This window comes from Strix uralensis, chromosome Z (assembly GCF_047716275.1).
Source record: "Strix uralensis isolate ZFMK-TIS-50842 chromosome Z, bStrUra1, whole genome shotgun sequence".
NCBI lineage: Eukaryota > Metazoa > Chordata > Aves > Strigiformes > Strigidae > Strix > Strix uralensis.
In genome coordinates, this window is record NC_134012.1 from 44,449,434 (window position 1) to 44,467,858 (window position 18,425).

Sequence of the window (18,425 nt, forward strand, 5' to 3'; positions counted from 1 at the left end):
AATTGTTAGATTTTATTCCATGTGTGGCGCTGGCCTTGCAAAACTGATCAGCCATGAATAAAAACACAAAAACAAGTTACGGATGTCCATGAGGTAATTACAATTACATAGATACGGTAAAATGTAATAAAAACAATAAACATATGTAGTAAAATACTAGACCTATCCCATTTTGAAGACTTATGTGAACTGTAAATTTAAGGAAACTATAGGAGTGCTGAAAAGTAAATCACAATCCCCAATAACCATTAATTCCAGATATAGTTATCTTGCAACAACCATAGTATTAGTTTACAAACAAATACCTAGAATATGAAATTGACATGCCTTAGAACATAGGGGATAATGAACCATTTTTGCTTGCCTCTAGCAACCTGAAATTTCAGATATGGATGATGCTTAAAAAGGTCTCCTAAGTCTTCCCATGATGCTCTAATTCTGAATTCTAAATGTCATAACATTTTCACATTTGGAAGACTATGACCCATTCTCTCCTGCTGCTTATTTCTCCACTGTCTTCTGCCCACCCCATTCCTTTTTTTTTCCCCTTCCATATTCTGAGACCTTTATATGTATATCTGCAGAGCTGCATTAAGATCCTCTTAAATAATCATTTTAAAGACTGAATTACTGTTTTCTCTCAACCAGTACATTTCTACTGTTTTTGTTTTACTCTGTATTTAGGCAGAGGAAAATACGCAACATGGATGCAGTTGGTTAATGGCTGCTTGTGGGAGGTTGCTCTTATTATTGGGGGTGGTATGTAATAGTAAACAGAACCAGCTGCTATTTAGCTGCATGGTTTACTACAGCGTATATTATCTGCATGTAAAGAAGCACATATTCCGTTTTGAGCTTGCATCAGAAACAGACCTCATTCCATACCCATTTTTTCCTTTTGTACTTTTCAGAAGAATGTGGTAGATTAAACTGTGTAACTGAGGAGTGAATGAGTTTTTAGGGTGCAGTATTTACAGTGAACAGACAAGATGAAGACCTGACCGTAACTTGCAAAATATCTAATCCAGTTGGAAAGGGGTGTGAATCAAGCTTACACTAGTGTGTCTCCTGGCGTCCAAAGTAATTTCATCATCTGGTACATGAGATAAAATACAGATGTTTCACGTTAGAAACACAGAGCTTGATCTTTTTTTTTTTTTCTTTTTTTCTTTCTTGGCTTGCCCTGGCTTTTAAAAAGCCTGGATAACAGACATGGTCTGGATATGACTTAATAATTCCTGATATGGTCTGAACTCTTTGCCCAGCAGAGTATACCCCCAAAGTAAATATAATTTTAGAAAGTTGTTTTTTCATAGAATGTTTTGGTTGTTGGAGTGTGTGTTCATAAAAATTCATAAAACTGGTCTATTATTTATCCTCGCATAGGAAATAGAAGTGAAATCTTAAACATGGAAAAAAGTGTATTCCACATTTGCAAAGGTTTTAATCCTCACCTAGATGGACAAGTCTCTCAAACGGCAAAGAATGTCAGACTAGTTTCTCCATGGCAGTCTCGGATGTGCTAGCCTTTAATTTATGTTAGCCTTGGAACCAAACAAAACAGTCTTTGTTTCCCAAAACTGACTTTGTCCCATACGGTACATCAACACAGTCACTAAAACCACAGTGGAACCCACTGAATCCATGTGGCTGGAAGAGTCAAGAGAACTGGCCTCGTTATTTGTAAATACAGTTCAAGGTCTAATACCGCAACTTTCTGTTAGTAACATTTCTAAAGAAAAAGAGTAAATAGAAGACTAACATGTTAAAAGCTGATGTAAACTACTGGATTTGGAAATTTTGGCTATCTTCCTAGTTGTGTTGTCTTCCTTCATTGTCTGGAGCAGGGCATGTGCTGAGGATGAACTTGGTGCGATCTCATCTTCATTCCCATGACAGGGGCGAGGTTGTTTATTTCATGCTTGGCCCCCACACCCAGCTCAGTCCCCCAAAGTGGGAGGACTAATAACTGTCTGGCCTTGTATTCTTTAATTAGATTTTTTGATTCAGGACACTGAAGCTCAGAGGCAGCTCTGTCATGGTGCTGCACCAACATAAATGTGTTGAGGCCACCGAGCACTTAGTGGAAGAAGAAATGTACATTGATAAATGGGTAGAGAGGATGAGAGCCAAAAGCCAAATCTCAGACACAGGCTTGCCCCTACTGGGCTGGTGAACAAACATGAAAGTATTCTAATATCCCCTGCAGAATGGACAAGCTTCTTGGACCATGCCCATGCTGTACAACAGGCTACCCTTAGAAACTGAGTTTGACCAAAGATGGGGTGGAAGATACTTGTCTTTCACTAAGAAGAAATAACTCTGGAGAGAATTACAGCTATAAACAAGATAAAGAACAGAAGAAGTAGTCTGGGATAAAATATTTGGAGATCTGTCCAGAGGAAGCAGTGAAAAACTTGGAAAGATGCCATGAGGTTGCACCCTGTATGAAAGAAAAAGTATTTTCTCTGTCCCCATTATCTTCTTTTCCATTATCTAATGGAAAAGAGGAGGCCCTACAGAAATGCTTAAGAAGGTCTGAAGCAGGATCATTGTTCCAAGCCCAGGGAGTTTTTCTGTACAGGCATGCCAGCCAGAATCCTTACTGACAGTAAGTTTCAAGGAGCACAGATAGGTTTTCTTTTCGTCCATTCTTGTACTGATCCTACAGCATTGTTGGAAAAAGCAATAAAAGACAGTAACTGCCTCTTCTAAATGTTATTGGTTTTCAGAAAGCTTTTGACAATGAAGAAAATAATTGTAACAGATAGTGAAGCTGTTGATTTGTCTTTTTTTTTTCCTTCTAAAATTATCCATGTATTTTGAAACAGTATCAGGGTGTGAAATGTACTGCAGTCTCTAACTAGGAGCTACCTTATTGGTATGATGTGCTGCTAGAGTTAAATGTGGTTTGGTCCTGCCTGAATCCTTTATTTTTTGTTAAGGATCTTCAGCATGGAAGGAGAATTTCAAATATAGATGTCACAGTTGAAAATCTGGACTCAGTTGATATCTGCCTGTTGAGTGCATCATCAAAAGAAATGAGGGAAAGAGTGATATTCTAGCCAAAAAAATCAATCATTTAGACTATGTTGTTAATTAACAAATGAATATTATTGATATGTAAGAACCAGATGATCCTACAGTATCTGAGCAAGAAACCTCACAAACTGTTGGTAAATGTAGTCATTCAGGGTGTACCTTCAGTAAAGACAATGATGACTTCATTAACATTTTGACTTTAAAGTTTGCTACAGTTTGGAAGCCTATCCTGGTGAGAAAAGGCTCAAGATACCACCAACTTCAACATTGGTCTCAGCAGTTACATGGCACAGCTGCTGCCACACTGCGGGAATCCCAGCAAGTCTATCTGAGAGAAAGTGAAGAGCCTCCAGTCAGGTTCCCTATACTCCCATCTCCAACTGCAGCAGGAATCCTGTGACTATGGAGCAGTCATTAATGTACAAGCCAGCACAGCTCTGAGAGAGATGTATCTTACAATTTGAAATGCCCATAAGTAAGATGTATTTTAACTACTGGAAGGGAAGAGAAATGGTGCGCAAGATGGAGAGAAAGAGGTTTCACAGCACAAGAGTGCTGATATCTACAGAACTGCATCAGCTGCCTGCTCAAAAGAAAAAAGCTTGAGTCACTTTGTTTGGCAGCGTGAGAAATAGATAACCAATAGATAGACCAAAGTACAGATGTGATCTTTTCATGGCACTGATGTAGATAGTCTCAAATTGAAAAAATACTTACTCATATGGATGAAAGACAAGAAAATGCATGGAGTAGACGAACATTCTATTAATATTTCTCCTTTTTAAGTCTCTGATCTTTTTCTGAAGTGAAGAAGTGTTATTCCTTTTGATACAACATTTCTCCGTACATAGGCAATGAATAGAAATGGTCAATATTTTTTCTGAAGATATTTGCTAGTATATTTTAAATTTTGAATGCAAGATCATATTGATCTAAGGATAGTCATTCTTTGATGTGTTTGAGTCAAATAAAGACTTAGGAATGAGAAGAAAATTTCTATTTGATAGAAAAATAAATCTGGAGGGAACCTTAAGTAGTCTAGTCCCTTGCTCCACTCACTAAACATCCCTGTCAGATGTTTTTTGTTTGTTCTTAAAGACCCCTAGTGATGGAAATCTCCAACCCTCCTCAAAGATTCTACTGTTATTCCATTATTCCATCTGAAAGTCCCCTTTTTTTTCAATGACAAATCTAAATCTCCTTTTCTGCATTTTAAGTCCTGTTTACTGCACTTGCAGAGACTTGATCTATTCCATTCTTCTTTGTGATTGTGTTCCTCTTAGCTTGCCTATTTAGTCCCAAGCCCTTCATCTCAACCTTTCATTGTAAATAATTTTTTCCCTAGGTTTCTGATAATCCTCAGTGTTTCCCCTCTAATCGGCCCACTTCTTGCTTTAAACACTGCACCCAAAACTGAATGTGCTATTCCAGCTGATACTTTACAACTATAAAAAGAGTGAAAGGATTATATGACACTGACTTTTCTCTTTGCTTACAGTGATCTTTGCTGATCTTTGTGTGTGTTTATGGTGGTGTTTGCAGATACTAAAACTTGAGAGGAAATTTTACCCTTTGTTGGAGGGTATGATGTACATACAATAAAAAAGTACCATTTGCAATCCTAACTATTGAGATTCTATGTGCTGCACAGGTTTCACTTAATGAATGAATATTCATAACAAATTAGTTTTAATTTGTGTACTGAGTGATAAATTCGTCATTAGCACTGCCTCATTTGGTAACATAGCATATTAAATTGTGCTTTATATAACTGACATAATGGAAATGATAAATAACCTACTACACACTTTTCATTTAACACTTTCTTAACAAGAAATTTGTGACAGTACTGGGACACATTTGAAGATGCTTACGAAGGAAAATAACTAAAAAAATTAATAGAATCATTCCCTTCAAGAGCTTTAAAATTTAAAAGCATTTTCCTTCCAAATACTTTTTTTTTTTTTTTTTTTTAACAGAGAATTGTTATTTCCATGCTGTAGATCAGGGCACCAAGAAATGATTATTTTGTGATGGTTGCGGAAATAGCCAAGGTAGTACAAGAACTGCAAAATATGGTTCTACATCCTGTGTGTGGTCTCTTAGACAGTGGTGCATGCCTACACTGGGGGGAAAGGGGAAAAGGAGAGAGTTTGGTTTTAAACACACATTGCACACACACAGAGACACGTATTTGATTGTTTTTCATTTCCTCCAACTTACATTCACTTCTGTGTAGGGAATCAACAGCCACAAATCTGGTCTAAAACATAGCTTATAAGACTGTGAGTTCTTTACATAAAGAACTCTCAGTACCTTAATGTATTATCTATCTTTTATCTTTTAAATCTTTTTTAACTTTTATTTTTTAGTCTTTTATCTATCCAGATAAGATAACTGCCAGATAAGGAACACCTAAGTTATATTAAAATGTTATGCTATTTGCAGGAAGATTAATTTTACTCTGTGAAACCAATGTTTTTGGTCAGTATATTTCTAAAATGACAATGAGTTTGGCAAAAGTACAGTTTCACTCAAACTGCAGGATCTTGATATCCTTTCTCAAACTTTTAGTAGTCTTCAGAGAAACACAAAACATTAAGGGATCTGTTGCAACTTACCACTCCAGAACTTCCCATTGGGCAGAGAATTTCTTGGATTCAGACACTGCCCACCTAATAGTTGGAAACTGTTTTTGCACCCAGTACAGTGCTCATAGCTGTAACCAACACACGTTGCACAGCTCCTGTGGCAAGGTTCGCATTCTCTAGAGATGTCATCAGTGAAGAAACCATCTCCACATTCACTCACACATGTGCCACCTGCAACAGAAACAGAGCCTGGCATCATTGTGTCTATTCACCTATAGCATCTCTGTCTCCAGCAAGAAATGCTTTAAGAAAAAAACAGTATATAAGATCCCATGAAAATTTCTGTAGGTATATAAACTCTAATTTTTTAGTGTGAAACTGAAATTCAGCTCAGTTGCTTCTGCAAACTTTACAAACTTCAAACCAATCTTCACTTAAATTTGTATCTAGATGGGTTTTCATCCATATCCTAAATCCTGACACATACAAATCTTACTAAAGTCCAAATCTGCGTAAAAAAATTATGATTGTTATAGGAGCCCAATATAAAATCTAAGTCCAGAATTCCCTAAGACTGTTGCAAGATACGTAAGTTTTGAGGATTGGATATATCTCTAGTTTCTGGTGAATATAAAGGTAAACTCAGGTAAATCTGATTCAATTTAAGGCTTGTCATACTGCAGCAAAGCCCCTAGAAGTTGTTACACTGATAGCTTTTTGAGCTTCCTCCATTTTCAATTAAAAAAACATAGATCACTGGAGCACCTCATGTTGTGACCACAGAGTTTTCCATGAGAGTGATGATTTTGTACTCCACTACTGGGCACCTTCAGCAGGCAATGCACAAGAATACCTTAGGATTTCCTGTGATTCATATTTGACACCATGTCTGAAAGAGACCTACCTGATTTATGACTTCATAATAAAGCCAGGAAATTTCTAGTCTTGTGTGAATCTGATGTGGAATTTAGGGTTTTAGCTGAGCTGATTTCAGAGTGTTTAAGGTTTGTTACTTTATGTGGACCTGAAAGTCAAAGTAAAACTAGACTTGCAAGCAGTAAGGAAACATTTCCTTGTCTTTCTGTGAGTTAAAAGCCCCTTCTTTCACAAAGTCTGCATCAAATACAATATTTTTGTATTTGCCCAAAAGAATGGAAATGCATTCACAAAAAAAAAAAAAAAAACCCCTAGAAAAAAAAAAGTGGGATTATGTAATTAAACATAGGGAGCCTCTGAACCAAACGACACCACTGGCTAACATAACCGCCTTATGTTAATGCAACGGACCCAATTTTGTGAAGTGCTAACTTCCCTCAGCCTGAACTGTCTGCTATAGAAGAGATTAATTTTGAGAAGTTGGGTCCAGGCTCTTTCTCTAAAGAAATAGTCTACAATATTTTTGTATGTATGCCATACTTGTTACTTTGCTTACCTGAGAGATAAAAGCCTTCCTTACATGAGTCACACTTGTCGCTGTCACAGCTATCACAATTGCTAGGACACTCTCTACACTGCAGAGAACTTTCATCTGCGTAGGTATTTTCTGGGCAGTATTTATAGCAATGCTGTTCATACCTGTAAGATAAAGTAGAACATCATCTGTAAGTTTCTTCTGAGGTCATTAGGTTTGTTTTCTGTATGTTTCTGGATACGGTAATGGTAAAGCTTTATTCTCATCTTAATTAACAGAAATTATTCCTCTAATGAAGTATTCAAAATGTATTTGTGGTTAGGTCACTTATTCAAGTGGCAAATATTAACAAGTCATGTTTTCTAATCTCAGGGTTCTTAAATATAACTAATTTGATTTTCTTTTTTAAATGTAGGCACAAGAACAAATGCATGCTTAATTAGAAATTTTAATGTTGTGGTTGTAAAGAGCTGACCACTTGTGAAAATATATAATTCAATGACATTGTTTATAGCTAGATTGAATCACCTTTTTATCAACAACTTCTTTTGTCATGGTAATTTTTAGAGATCTCTTAACTGTCTCTTTGAAAAGCAGTAGAGTTCTTCTTTTCCCTCTGTTTAAGTTAAACTTTCAATTAACCTCCTTACATTTTTAAGTGTGCCTGCTAAACTGCAAATACCAGAACTGGACACGATATACTAAGAACATACTAGTTCCAAATCCAGAGGTGCTGTTTAACTTTTAGATCCTTTCTGTTCCATATTTGTCTCTTCACATATGCAAAGTTTGCATCAGCCTGTAAGTTTAAAAAGGCCTTGATAGTGAGCGATTGGCTAGTTCTTCAGCATTTCCCGAGCCTTTTTCCAAAGTTACTGTTCTCAGACAGGTGATACTTAAAAGCAATGGGATAACATACTCAGCACAGTTAGATCTATGTTGTGAAGCACACGTTTTTGCTTTAGAAAAATGTATAGGCATGAAGAACTATACAGCTATACTTACATGTAATAGTTCTGAATGCATGTTATACAGATTTGTGGGTCATCTGAAATTAAAAATGGAATTAGGTAAATAATATTCAGAGTTAAAACCAGAATGCAAAAAAGTACTACACCATTTTTATGTTAATATTTCTTACATTAAAATTACTGCAACCATAACTAGAACATTATTATCTCTGAATCTCTGTTTACATTTTTTGGAGATAAACTCTTCCACAGTCAGGTTCTGGCCTGTATTTTTGCAGTAATTTGTGACTTTTGAGTCCTCAACATAAGGTACCTAGAAGATGCTGAGTGTTTAGGAAATGCTCCTTTGAAAAGCGAAACCTTCCCTGAAGCTCACATTGGGCAAAATGAACTCTTAAAAGGAGACTCTAAGTTATCCAAATCTGTAGTTTCATTCTATTTATTTATTTGTTGCAGAGATGAGTTAAACGCATTTGGCCCCTCTAAACAAACTTTTCAAAAACATCTAAGTAATGAGTTTAATCGTAAAAATCCTGAGCTAGACAAACACCTTTCTATATGGAGTGGGTGGAGGGAAGGATTTTGGGTAAACTTTCTCATCAGAAAATTAATTTTCGCATTAAAAAATTTTGTTGAATGAACAGAAAAAGTGTTAAACAACTCCTTAAAACTACTACAGTGATGAATATGGCTTTATGCTCACAGGAAGTGAAGAATATTTTGTACAACATTCCACTATCTTCTATTACCTATTTCTTTTACATTACTCAAATATCCCAAAGGGAGCAGAATGGAGGGAAACAGAACAACCTGGGTGAATGTATTTATAAACTGTTCTACTATGAAATGCCTATAAATTATTTTTGATATTAATAGTACTCATAAGGCAAAATTTTCACTGAGTCTGTTTGAACTGTGTGTCCAATAAATCACACTTTATACATGAAAACTTGTTAGGCAACATGCACTTGGTTTTGCAAGTAGTTCTAGCAATTTATTTATGAGGTGTAAAGTTTTGCCCAGAAATGTTGCAGATTATGAAAATATTCTCTTTACTCTTTAGAGCACCTGATCTAGTGTTCTTTGCATTAGATTTTGTTAAGACAGGAAATATTCTTAAAACATGAAAATGTTTTCTATTAAGTCTTCCTTTACTACTAGTTAAAAGACATTTGGTTTGTCCAGGTCTTCTTTTTGAATGATTTCTGAAATACTAATATTGTTTCTGAATAAGGACACTTCCTGAGTTATTTCTTCCCCCAATTAATTTGTGCAGGTTTTTTTCCTTGCAGTGTTTATAGAACACTGTTATGAGCCAGGTTGATATGATGATAAATAAGTGTATTTATACCTTTTTAAAATTATTACAGTACTGGCACGTACAGTCCTTACAATTCGTTGATGGGAAGAAAACAGTACGCATCAAAGAGACATTGTTAAAATTGCTGGGGTTGCTTGCAGGCTTAGTAACTAACTCTCCATGTACTTTCTGCCTTTTGTAAAGAAAGGGCTCTTTCCTCTCTTGCCTGTGGGAGGTTTTGATGACATTTGTCTTTCCTAACTGCCCTCTCAGTTTTGCCTGTGTGGATGACTATCTGTATAACTCAATTTGAGACAGATCTCAGCAGTAATTGCAAACAAAGATATAATGTCTGATTGTCCTCTGGAAAGAGAATAGAAAAATTAAGTATTAAAGTAAGTGACCATTAAGTAAAGGCCACATATTTTGAGTTTCTTTAGGATCTAAGAGAAATTATCTAGGAACAAATGGGTAAAAATAGTTTGTTTAGATTGTGAATTGGAATACATCTTGTGGAGAGAGAAAAAAAATGTATCACAAGTAGCACTTGCATTCTGCTGCTTACACAAAGTTTAGTCAGAAGTGGTAACAGTAAATACCTTATTAGAAGGCCACAAATTTCATAGGATAGCTGTATTACACTTGGGAATGCATTGAGTCTTCAAAACTAAGGCTTTGGAGGCAGGGGGGAGAATTTCTTAACAATTTTGCAAAATTAAACCATGAAGGCATTGGGCTAGTGTGGCCTAAGTTCATTTGCCAATTTATCTATTGTATTATGTTATTTATCAACCCTTACTGAACCATCGTTCTTTCTCTTAAAGGCATACCCACTAAATAGAAGCTCTACCACCTTCTATACTTAGTCATAGTTTCTGAATTTAAACAGTTGAGGAATATAGTTTAGAAAGGAATGCGAAGAGGGCAACAGTCTGATAGCAGGCAGAGAGAAAACGAAATACGCAACTATTTCTGCAATAGTGAATTTGATATTTAACACATGCTATGTTTCCAAAATTTTAGAAATTAATTTTAAGAATTAACTAAGTCTTGGAATTTTATGGATATATATGTGTAGTTCTTCAACAGTGACTCCTTTAAAATCTGCCACAATCATTTCTTGGACTAGCAGTAACAAACATATTCACTGCGATCTTCACTTGCTCATAAAATAATGATATCTCTGCAGTACAAAGTGAGTTGGTTGGTATGTTATGCTTCAAAAGACTTCTTGTCATGAAGACTGCTAATATTTTATCTTTATTTTGCAGTTTCCATTTGCATTGATTTCCACTATGTTGAGCTTATGCAAATTTTTTGAAGACAGAAACAAAGTGATCTTGATAGCATGGGAAACAGGATTTTCAACCAGTTTTAAAATGTAAGGCCTCAGACACAAACAAGTCCTGTGTGACTTTCTGATTTTACTGAAGTTTTCTTAGATAAGTAAAGATCATCTAGAGTTCATAGAAAAAGTAATTTGGTTTCTTTCCTTGTCTGTTATAAACTGATACTCCCGTTCCCTCCTGCACCTCCCACCCTTCTCAAATACAATACGTTTGGAGTACAGCTATGTTATAATACAGAAAAGGTACATGCAAAGATTAAATATTGGTCAAAGGCCAAACATTCATGCATTCTGTTGGAACTCTCTGAATTGAGATGAATTAGTGGGTTTTTCTGCTCCAGGAGGGAAGTATGGGCATTAGCATTACAAGCATAACATTGTTGTACTGGAGGAGTATTTTTGTTCAAATAGGTAGAGGAACTTTGTAAGTGATTTTTTTGTATTATTACTATAGAGGCTTAATGAAATATTTAATACATAAGTTCACCCATATCAAAAATGAGCTCCAGAGTGGTTTGGAAATCCTTGTCACTGTTTCATTATATTTGAATGTTCATGGTATTTAGACAGATACTAATTCTGGAGAGTTTACATGGCTAACCCACTGTACTTTTGAGTTACGTTTACTCAAAGTATCCCATCTAATTAGACCCAGATCTTGCAATGACTCGTATGCATACTTGACTTTATCTACTGTATACAATAAAGCTGGGAGTTGAAGTGCAAGGGTACATTTTGCAGGATCTATATTTACACTGTACTTTTATTTAAGCTTCCTGTTTTGTTTATGGACTTTAAAAAAAATTAAATTTCTTAAACTATTTATTGGCTCAGCCATGAGCCTAGAATGTGCTGAATACACTCAAGTTTTTTTGCATTCAGGAGCTGGGAGTTAATGTCTGGTTTACCTTTCTTTTCCAGTTTAATTAAATGTAATGACTTGAAATGATTTTATATTGCATTGCAGTTTTCCTTTAAGGGCCAGCCTGCAGTAATTGTTCAATTTCAACAGTTACTGCTCGATTTTATTTGCCTTTTACGTTCCCCTGAACAATAATTTACCATCATCTAAAAAACATACTATAAATAGTAATATGTCACCAACAAGAGTAATTATATATTTTAACTACCTTAGACTATTTTTTGTTTAGTTTTTATGGCATGTCAATTAAAATAACTGAAATGTACAATCCAAACATAATAAGATATTTGACAAGACATGGGCCCAACTGAAATCTCAGCTTTCAATAAGCCTGAAAAATTAAGATTTCTGTTGTGGAATCACAGACTTTGGTTTGGATCCTCCAGTTTGTGTGAGGAGCCTGTCTGTGTCTTTTTTGTTGTTTTTTCACCACTTTTTTTTTTTTTTTTTAACATACTTTCTTTTCATTCCTGACATTATAATTTATTTTGACAAGTCATATTACCAGGAAGTGGGAGAAAAAAAAGATTGTGAATTTTAACCAAAGAAAAAGCTGGATTCTGTTGTCAGTTAGATTTATATGGGGAAAAAACAGCATCAGTATTTGCTTTGGCCGAAAACTATAACTTTGGTTCAGCCAAGATTTAATGATTTAAAAATATATGTATTTTTAAGGCATAAAAGAAAAAAAGACTTTGAATAGACTTAATCTCTTCCAAAATTATACTTTTACTAAGATTACATCTATTTACTTTTTTTGTAACTTTTTAAACTAAAACTACCTTTAATTAAGATGAAAGTAGATAAATTAAAAAAAAATATTCTGAGTGTTATTCTTGCTCTAAAACTGGTTAACTGAAATAATCACACAGCTCTAATATCGATTACCTTACTCTAAAAGAGGAATAATGTCATTTGACAAAATAAAGGGAACAAGGCATATTTTCCTGTTCAAATAAGGATTTTAATATGTTGTAGTTAGAAGTAGAAATGAAGTGAAGATAAGGTGAAATGAAACCAAAGATTAGCATTATAATATGCATTACCCGAAATAGTTCCATAGTTTGTATGACTGAGGTGAAATGTTGATAAATACATACATACTTGTATGTACGTTGATAAAAGCATAAAATTTTGGGAGAGATTTCACTGAGGGAAAGTGATGAGATCAGGAAGCTTTAAGGAACAGAAAATTTTAAACGCTGACCTAAAAAATAAATACTGGGTACAAATGCTCTAGTCTCTCACCAGACATAGTTGACCAGTACTGTAGTGAGATCTACACCACACATGAAGCTCCAAAATGTGATATCAATCAGAGAAGTTATTGCTTATCGGGCTACAAAGAAGAACTAGTGGTTCATTCTTACTTCTAATAAAATAAAAGTTAAGGGTACTTCAACAGAAATGAAATCAGGACATCAGCAGTACTATAACAATTAAGAAAGGACATTCAGTTTATTTGTCTTAGATTTTATTCTATCACTCAGATATTATCTTTTGTTCTTACTCTACTGGCTGTTGTTTCCACCTATCAAAATCTCAGTGTGATGATTTCAAGAATCATGAAAGCTGCCTATTACTAAAACTGAACTTTCTGTGTGTTGAGGTGCATTTTCTGAACACACTTATTATTCTGAGATGGTCCCTTATGTTTGAATAGTTTCTTACTACACAGGTAGTTCCTCTGGGTGAATAGCATTACCCAAAAAGAGCTCTCCTACAAGCAAGAATGCAGTCTGTGGGCCAGAGGTCCTAAGTTTACACCACAGACATCAATGCAGCTTTTACCACAGTTGGATTCTATTGGTCCTCCATTAACAAAATGTATTTATGCAGGCAGGACTCATAAGGGAAACATCTCCTCTATATGGGGAGAATCCAAGATTTACACTGTTACAGTCAATGAGTGGTTCCGTAATACAATTCTTTATTTGAAAGATCAAGATCCTGATCTCTAGGCTGGCATAGACCCAAAGAATTGAAGCAAGTACATATTGAGGTAGAGTTGCTTGATAGAATAGAATAGTTTCATTTGGAAAGGACACACAACGGTCATTTAGTCCAACTGCCTGACCACTTCAGGGCTGACCAAAAGTTAAAGCATATTGTTGAGGGCATTGTCTACATGCCTCTTAAACATTGACAGGCATGGGGCATTGGCCATCTTTCTAAGGAGCCTGTTCCAATGTTTGACCAGCCTCTTGGTAAAGAAAAATGTCCTAATATCCAGTATAAACCTCCCCTGGCACAGCCCTGAGCCATTCCCATGCATCCTGTTGCTGGATCCCAGGGAGAAGAGACCAGCGCCTCCCTCTCCACCTCCCCTCCTCAGGAAGCTGTAGAGAGCGATGAGGTTGCCTCTCAGCTTCCTTTTCTCCAAACTAGACAAGTCCAGAGGCATCAGCCACTCCCCACAGGACATTCCTTCCAGCCCTGTCATCAGCTTTATTGCCCTCCTCTGGATGCAGACCTTCACATTCTTCCTAAATTGTGGGGTCCAGAACTGCACACAGTATTTGAAGTGAGACCACACCAGTGCTAGATACAGCATGATAATCAGCTCTTTTGACGAGCTGCTTAAACTGTGTTTGATGCACCCCAGGATGCAGTTTGCCCTCTTGGCTGCCAGGGCACACCGCTGGCTCATGTTGAGCTTAATATCAACCAGCATCCCCAGATTCCTTTCTGCAGGGCTGCATTTCAGCCACTCCTCTCCCAGTTTATACTTGTGCCCAACGTTACTCCATCCTAGGTACAGAATATGGCATTTGTTGGGGTTTATAAAAAAGCAAAGTTCTGGTGGAGGCACCAGTCTGGGAACCAGGTGTTAATATCCTGGGCTCACCTGTTTCTTCTAGTGTATCTCCCCATTACTGGGAGGTTTGAGGAAACAGTACCTGTGCTCCTGAATCCTTCAGCATTCTTCCCAGGGTTCTAAAATCTCTTTTGATTGACCTTGATCTTGTTGAAACATCACTGGTACTCATGTGAAAGAGCAGGAGCAGGTAATAATTCGAAGGCTGTACTAACCTCATCAGTTTTCTGGTGACATCCCTGATCTGGGCCCCAGGGAGGCAGCAAACTTCCCTGAAAAGAGGGTCTGGTCTGCAGCTGGTTTAGATTATATTTGTTTTAATATATTTGTTTTTCAGTAATTCCAACAGAATGATTCAGCAGCTAACATTTCTTTACTGTTTTGATTCATGAAGCTCCTGATCTGCAAATTGTTGAAGGAGTAGCAACACATGCTTTGTTTGTCTTTGTAATTTTAGGAGTACCTTCATTGTTTGGTCAGTGGCTACTGAGCTAGATGAACTTTTAGTCTGATCTTTGGTATTTTTCTTCTGTGCTCTTATTTCTATGGAGAACTCTAAACGAAAATCTGGAGTATTCTGTGTTTGCAGAACTCATGGTTCAATCTCATATCTTAAATTTTTCCAATGGCTTGCCCCAAGACTCGATTTTGCTCAGGAAGTAATTTTCTTTCTCAGAGAAAGAAAAATTTCAAAGACAGAATGTTTTCTTTAATACGTACATCTTGTATCTTCAGTGTGCAAGGAAATTATCTTTTACCTACACTCTAGAAAAGACAACATCCTCTAATGTAATGTTCTGCCTACACTGAAATGTCAGTACTGAAAATCAGAGAACAGTTCCAAATCTTGTTGGGCATTCTTTTTACACAGATTGCATATTCTTACTCCAGAGGCCTGTGGAGACAAGTCCAATTATCTGCAAATCTAAACCCCATTCTGCAATATTAATCTCTTGAGGAAAATTTACTCTAAGATAAAAAAGTATCTTTATCATAATTTTCTCTGGTATTTTGAAAGCCAAGGTCTATTCATCATAAGGGAAGGTCTGAAGAAATAAAGTTTTCCTTTGTGTTTCTTGGGTTGCTATGGAACCAAATCACTTTTCACTCATTAATCATGAGCAGAACTGCCAGAATTGCAATCTGTACCAGTCAGCTTGAGTCTGTTCATAGTGCTGCCCTTTTATCTATCTCACAGGTTCCTTAAATCTTCTCCAAATACCTTTTCTCTCACTCTCACTGTATTATAGACTATTTCTCCCCTATCTCACTCTGTAAAATGGATCTCTCGAAGCATTTGCATTTCATTTAGTCTCACTTTCTGCCTTTTGTAACCCAGACCAAACTAAATAGTTAGGTTCTGGATGACCTTTGAGAGTTGCTCAGGCTTTACTTTGGTGAAACAAAGAGTCACACTTGGGCCTAAATGCCTATATTGTAGGCTTTTATTGTCAGGGTCAGTGGTCCTTGGGGTTTCTCAGTGTTTGTCTCTTTTGTAGGGTATCTTGGAAAGAGAAAAGTATGATGGCTATTCTGAACATTCTTCACCCTGCACAGTCACTGAGGAGCACTTTATTCTCAGTGTTAGCCTTTGAAAATAGTCCTGGTGCAAAGGTTGGAGAAGCCACGTTGTACTGCTCTCTGCAGAAACCTGGATGGGTCAAAAGGCAATATACATGGTATTTTTCTACATGGACATGAGGTAATCTCTGGGAAGCTGTAAAAAGTATTCATGTCATACTTTTGCGAGTTGGGTGAGGTGAGTGCAAGAGAATCAGCAAGTAGGTGAGTAAGAATTGGATGAGGAATGTGTGGCTCCACTGGAGGACACTGTCAGGAAGGCAAACAAATTGGGAGAACGCCTGACTTTCACAATTCCTTCTGAGAGGAAGACCTATCCTTCTGTTGATTCCTATGAAGTTATCAATTACCCACTTAAGCTGCATGTGTGGCAAATATTTAGCTCCTCAATGAACTAGGTGGTCATATTTACCATTACTTGTTAATGGTGTGTCAGTTTCTGCTTGTGAAGTGCATGTATGCAGGTCAGTAGATACTGCATATCAGAGAAGTTTGTCACTTATCACCTTCATAAATACTAATATTCTGTGTCTGCTCATTATGCAGGTGCAAAAGGGCAAATAAAAGTTGTATTATTAGAAAGAGACTGAGAGCTGAAAGAGTTGAGAAAACACTTTGGTTTATGTGTTGTATTTTAGACATATCAAATAAGAGCCAGGATTGTTACATTATTGTGTTGTATTGACTCTGAAATTCACAGAATCACAGAATCATTCAGGTTGGAAAAGACCCTTGGGATCATTGAGTCCAACCATCAGCCCTACTCTACAAAGTTCTCCCCTACACCATATCCCCCCAACATCTCATCTAAACGACCCTTAAACACATCCAGGGATGGTGACTCCACCACCTCCCTGGGCAGCCTATTCCACTGTCTGACCACTCTGTCTGTGAAACATTTTTTCCTAATGTCCAGTCTGAACCTCCCCTGTTGCAGTTTAAAGCCATTCCCTCTTGTTCTGTCACTAATTACCTGTGAGAAGACACCAGCACCAACCTCTCTACAATGTCCTTTCAGGTAGTTGTAGAGAGTGATGAGGTCTCCCCTCAGCCTTCTCTTCCTCAAGCTAAACAGTCCCAGCTCCTTCAATCTCTCCTCATAGGATTTATTCTCCAGGCCCTTCACCAGCTTCATTGCCCTCCTCTGCACTCGCTCCAGCACCTCAATATCTCTCTCGTATTGACGTGCCCAAAACTGGTCACAATACTCAAGGTGTGGCCTCACCAGTGCAGAGTACAGGGGGACTGTCACCTCCCTACTTCTGCTGGTCACACTATTTCTAATACAAGCCAGGATGCCGTTGGCTTTCTTGGCCACCCGGGCACACTGCCGGCTCATGTTCAGCTGCTTGTCAATTAGAACTCCCAGATCCTTCTCTTCCAGACAGCTCCAGCCACCTCCCCAAGCCTGTAGCCCTGCAGGGGGTTGTTGTGGCCCAAGTGCAGGACCTGGCACTTGGCCTTGTTGAAGCTCATCCCGTTGACGTTGTCCCACCGATCCAATCTATCCAAGTCTCTCTGCAGAGCCTCTCTATCTTCACGCAGATCGACACTCCTGCTTAACTTGGTGTCATCTGCGAATTTACTGATAGTGCACTCGTATGTCCTTATCAAGATCAACAATAAATATGTTAAACAGAAATGGTCCCAACACCGAGCCCTGAGGAACACCACTCGTGACCGGCCGCCAGCTGGATTTAGCTCCATTGACCGCCACTCTCTGGGACTGTCCATCCAGCCAGTGCTTGACCCAGCAGACCATTCGCTCATCCAGGCCATGGGCAGCCAGTTTTTTAATGAGAATTCTATGGGGAACTGTGTCGAATGCTTTTTGAAAATCCAGGTAGACAATATCCACAGCTTTTCCCTCGTCTAATAGTCAGGTCATCTTGTCACAGAAGGAGATCAGGTTTGTCAGGCAGGACCTGCCTTTCATAAACCCATGCTGACTAGGCCTGATCCCCTGGTTGTCCATTATATGACTTCTTATGGCATGCAAGATGACCTGCTCCACGACCTTCCCTGGCACCGAGGTCAGACTGACAGGTCTATAGTTTCCTGGATCCTCCTTTCTGCCTCTCTTGTAGATGGGTGTCACATTTGCCACCCTCCAGTCCAAAGGGACCTCCCCAGTTTGCCATGACTTCAGGTAAATCATGGACAGCGGCTTGGCGAGCACATCTGCCAACTCTTTCAGCACCTTTGGGTGTAACCCATCTGGTCCCAAATTTCTCTTAGAAATAGAATAATCACATTAAGTGGTTCAAATTCTGCACTTTTATCTTACTTTTTACTTTTACTTTTACTTTTAACCTGAGTCTTGGCTTATTGCCAACTGCTTTCTAAAGAGGTAAGTTTGTCTCTGAAGAAAGTTCCTAAAATTCATTACAATTTTAAGAATCTGCAAAAAATATGAGTGGTATTCTAACGTGATCTAAATC

At 37.4% G+C, this 18,425-nt stretch overlaps 1 protein-coding gene across 1 annotated transcript in view; it reads right to left on the reverse strand.

The window, feature by feature from the left end:
* The window catches only part of PCSK5 (proprotein convertase subtilisin/kexin type 5), a 257,528-nt gene that overhangs the window by 21,378 nt on the left and 217,725 nt on the right, over nt 1-18,425 (reverse strand). Inside the window, exons 25-27 of the mRNA XM_074855002.1 lie at nt 8,050-8,092; nt 7,066-7,208; nt 5,664-5,864 (exon numbers count right to left, since the gene is read on the reverse strand). Of these exons, the coding sequence (XP_074711103.1) occupies nt 5,664-5,864; nt 7,066-7,208; nt 8,050-8,092 (387 nt within the window). The remainder of the gene's footprint in view (nt 1-5,663; nt 5,865-7,065; nt 7,209-8,049; nt 8,093-18,425) is intronic.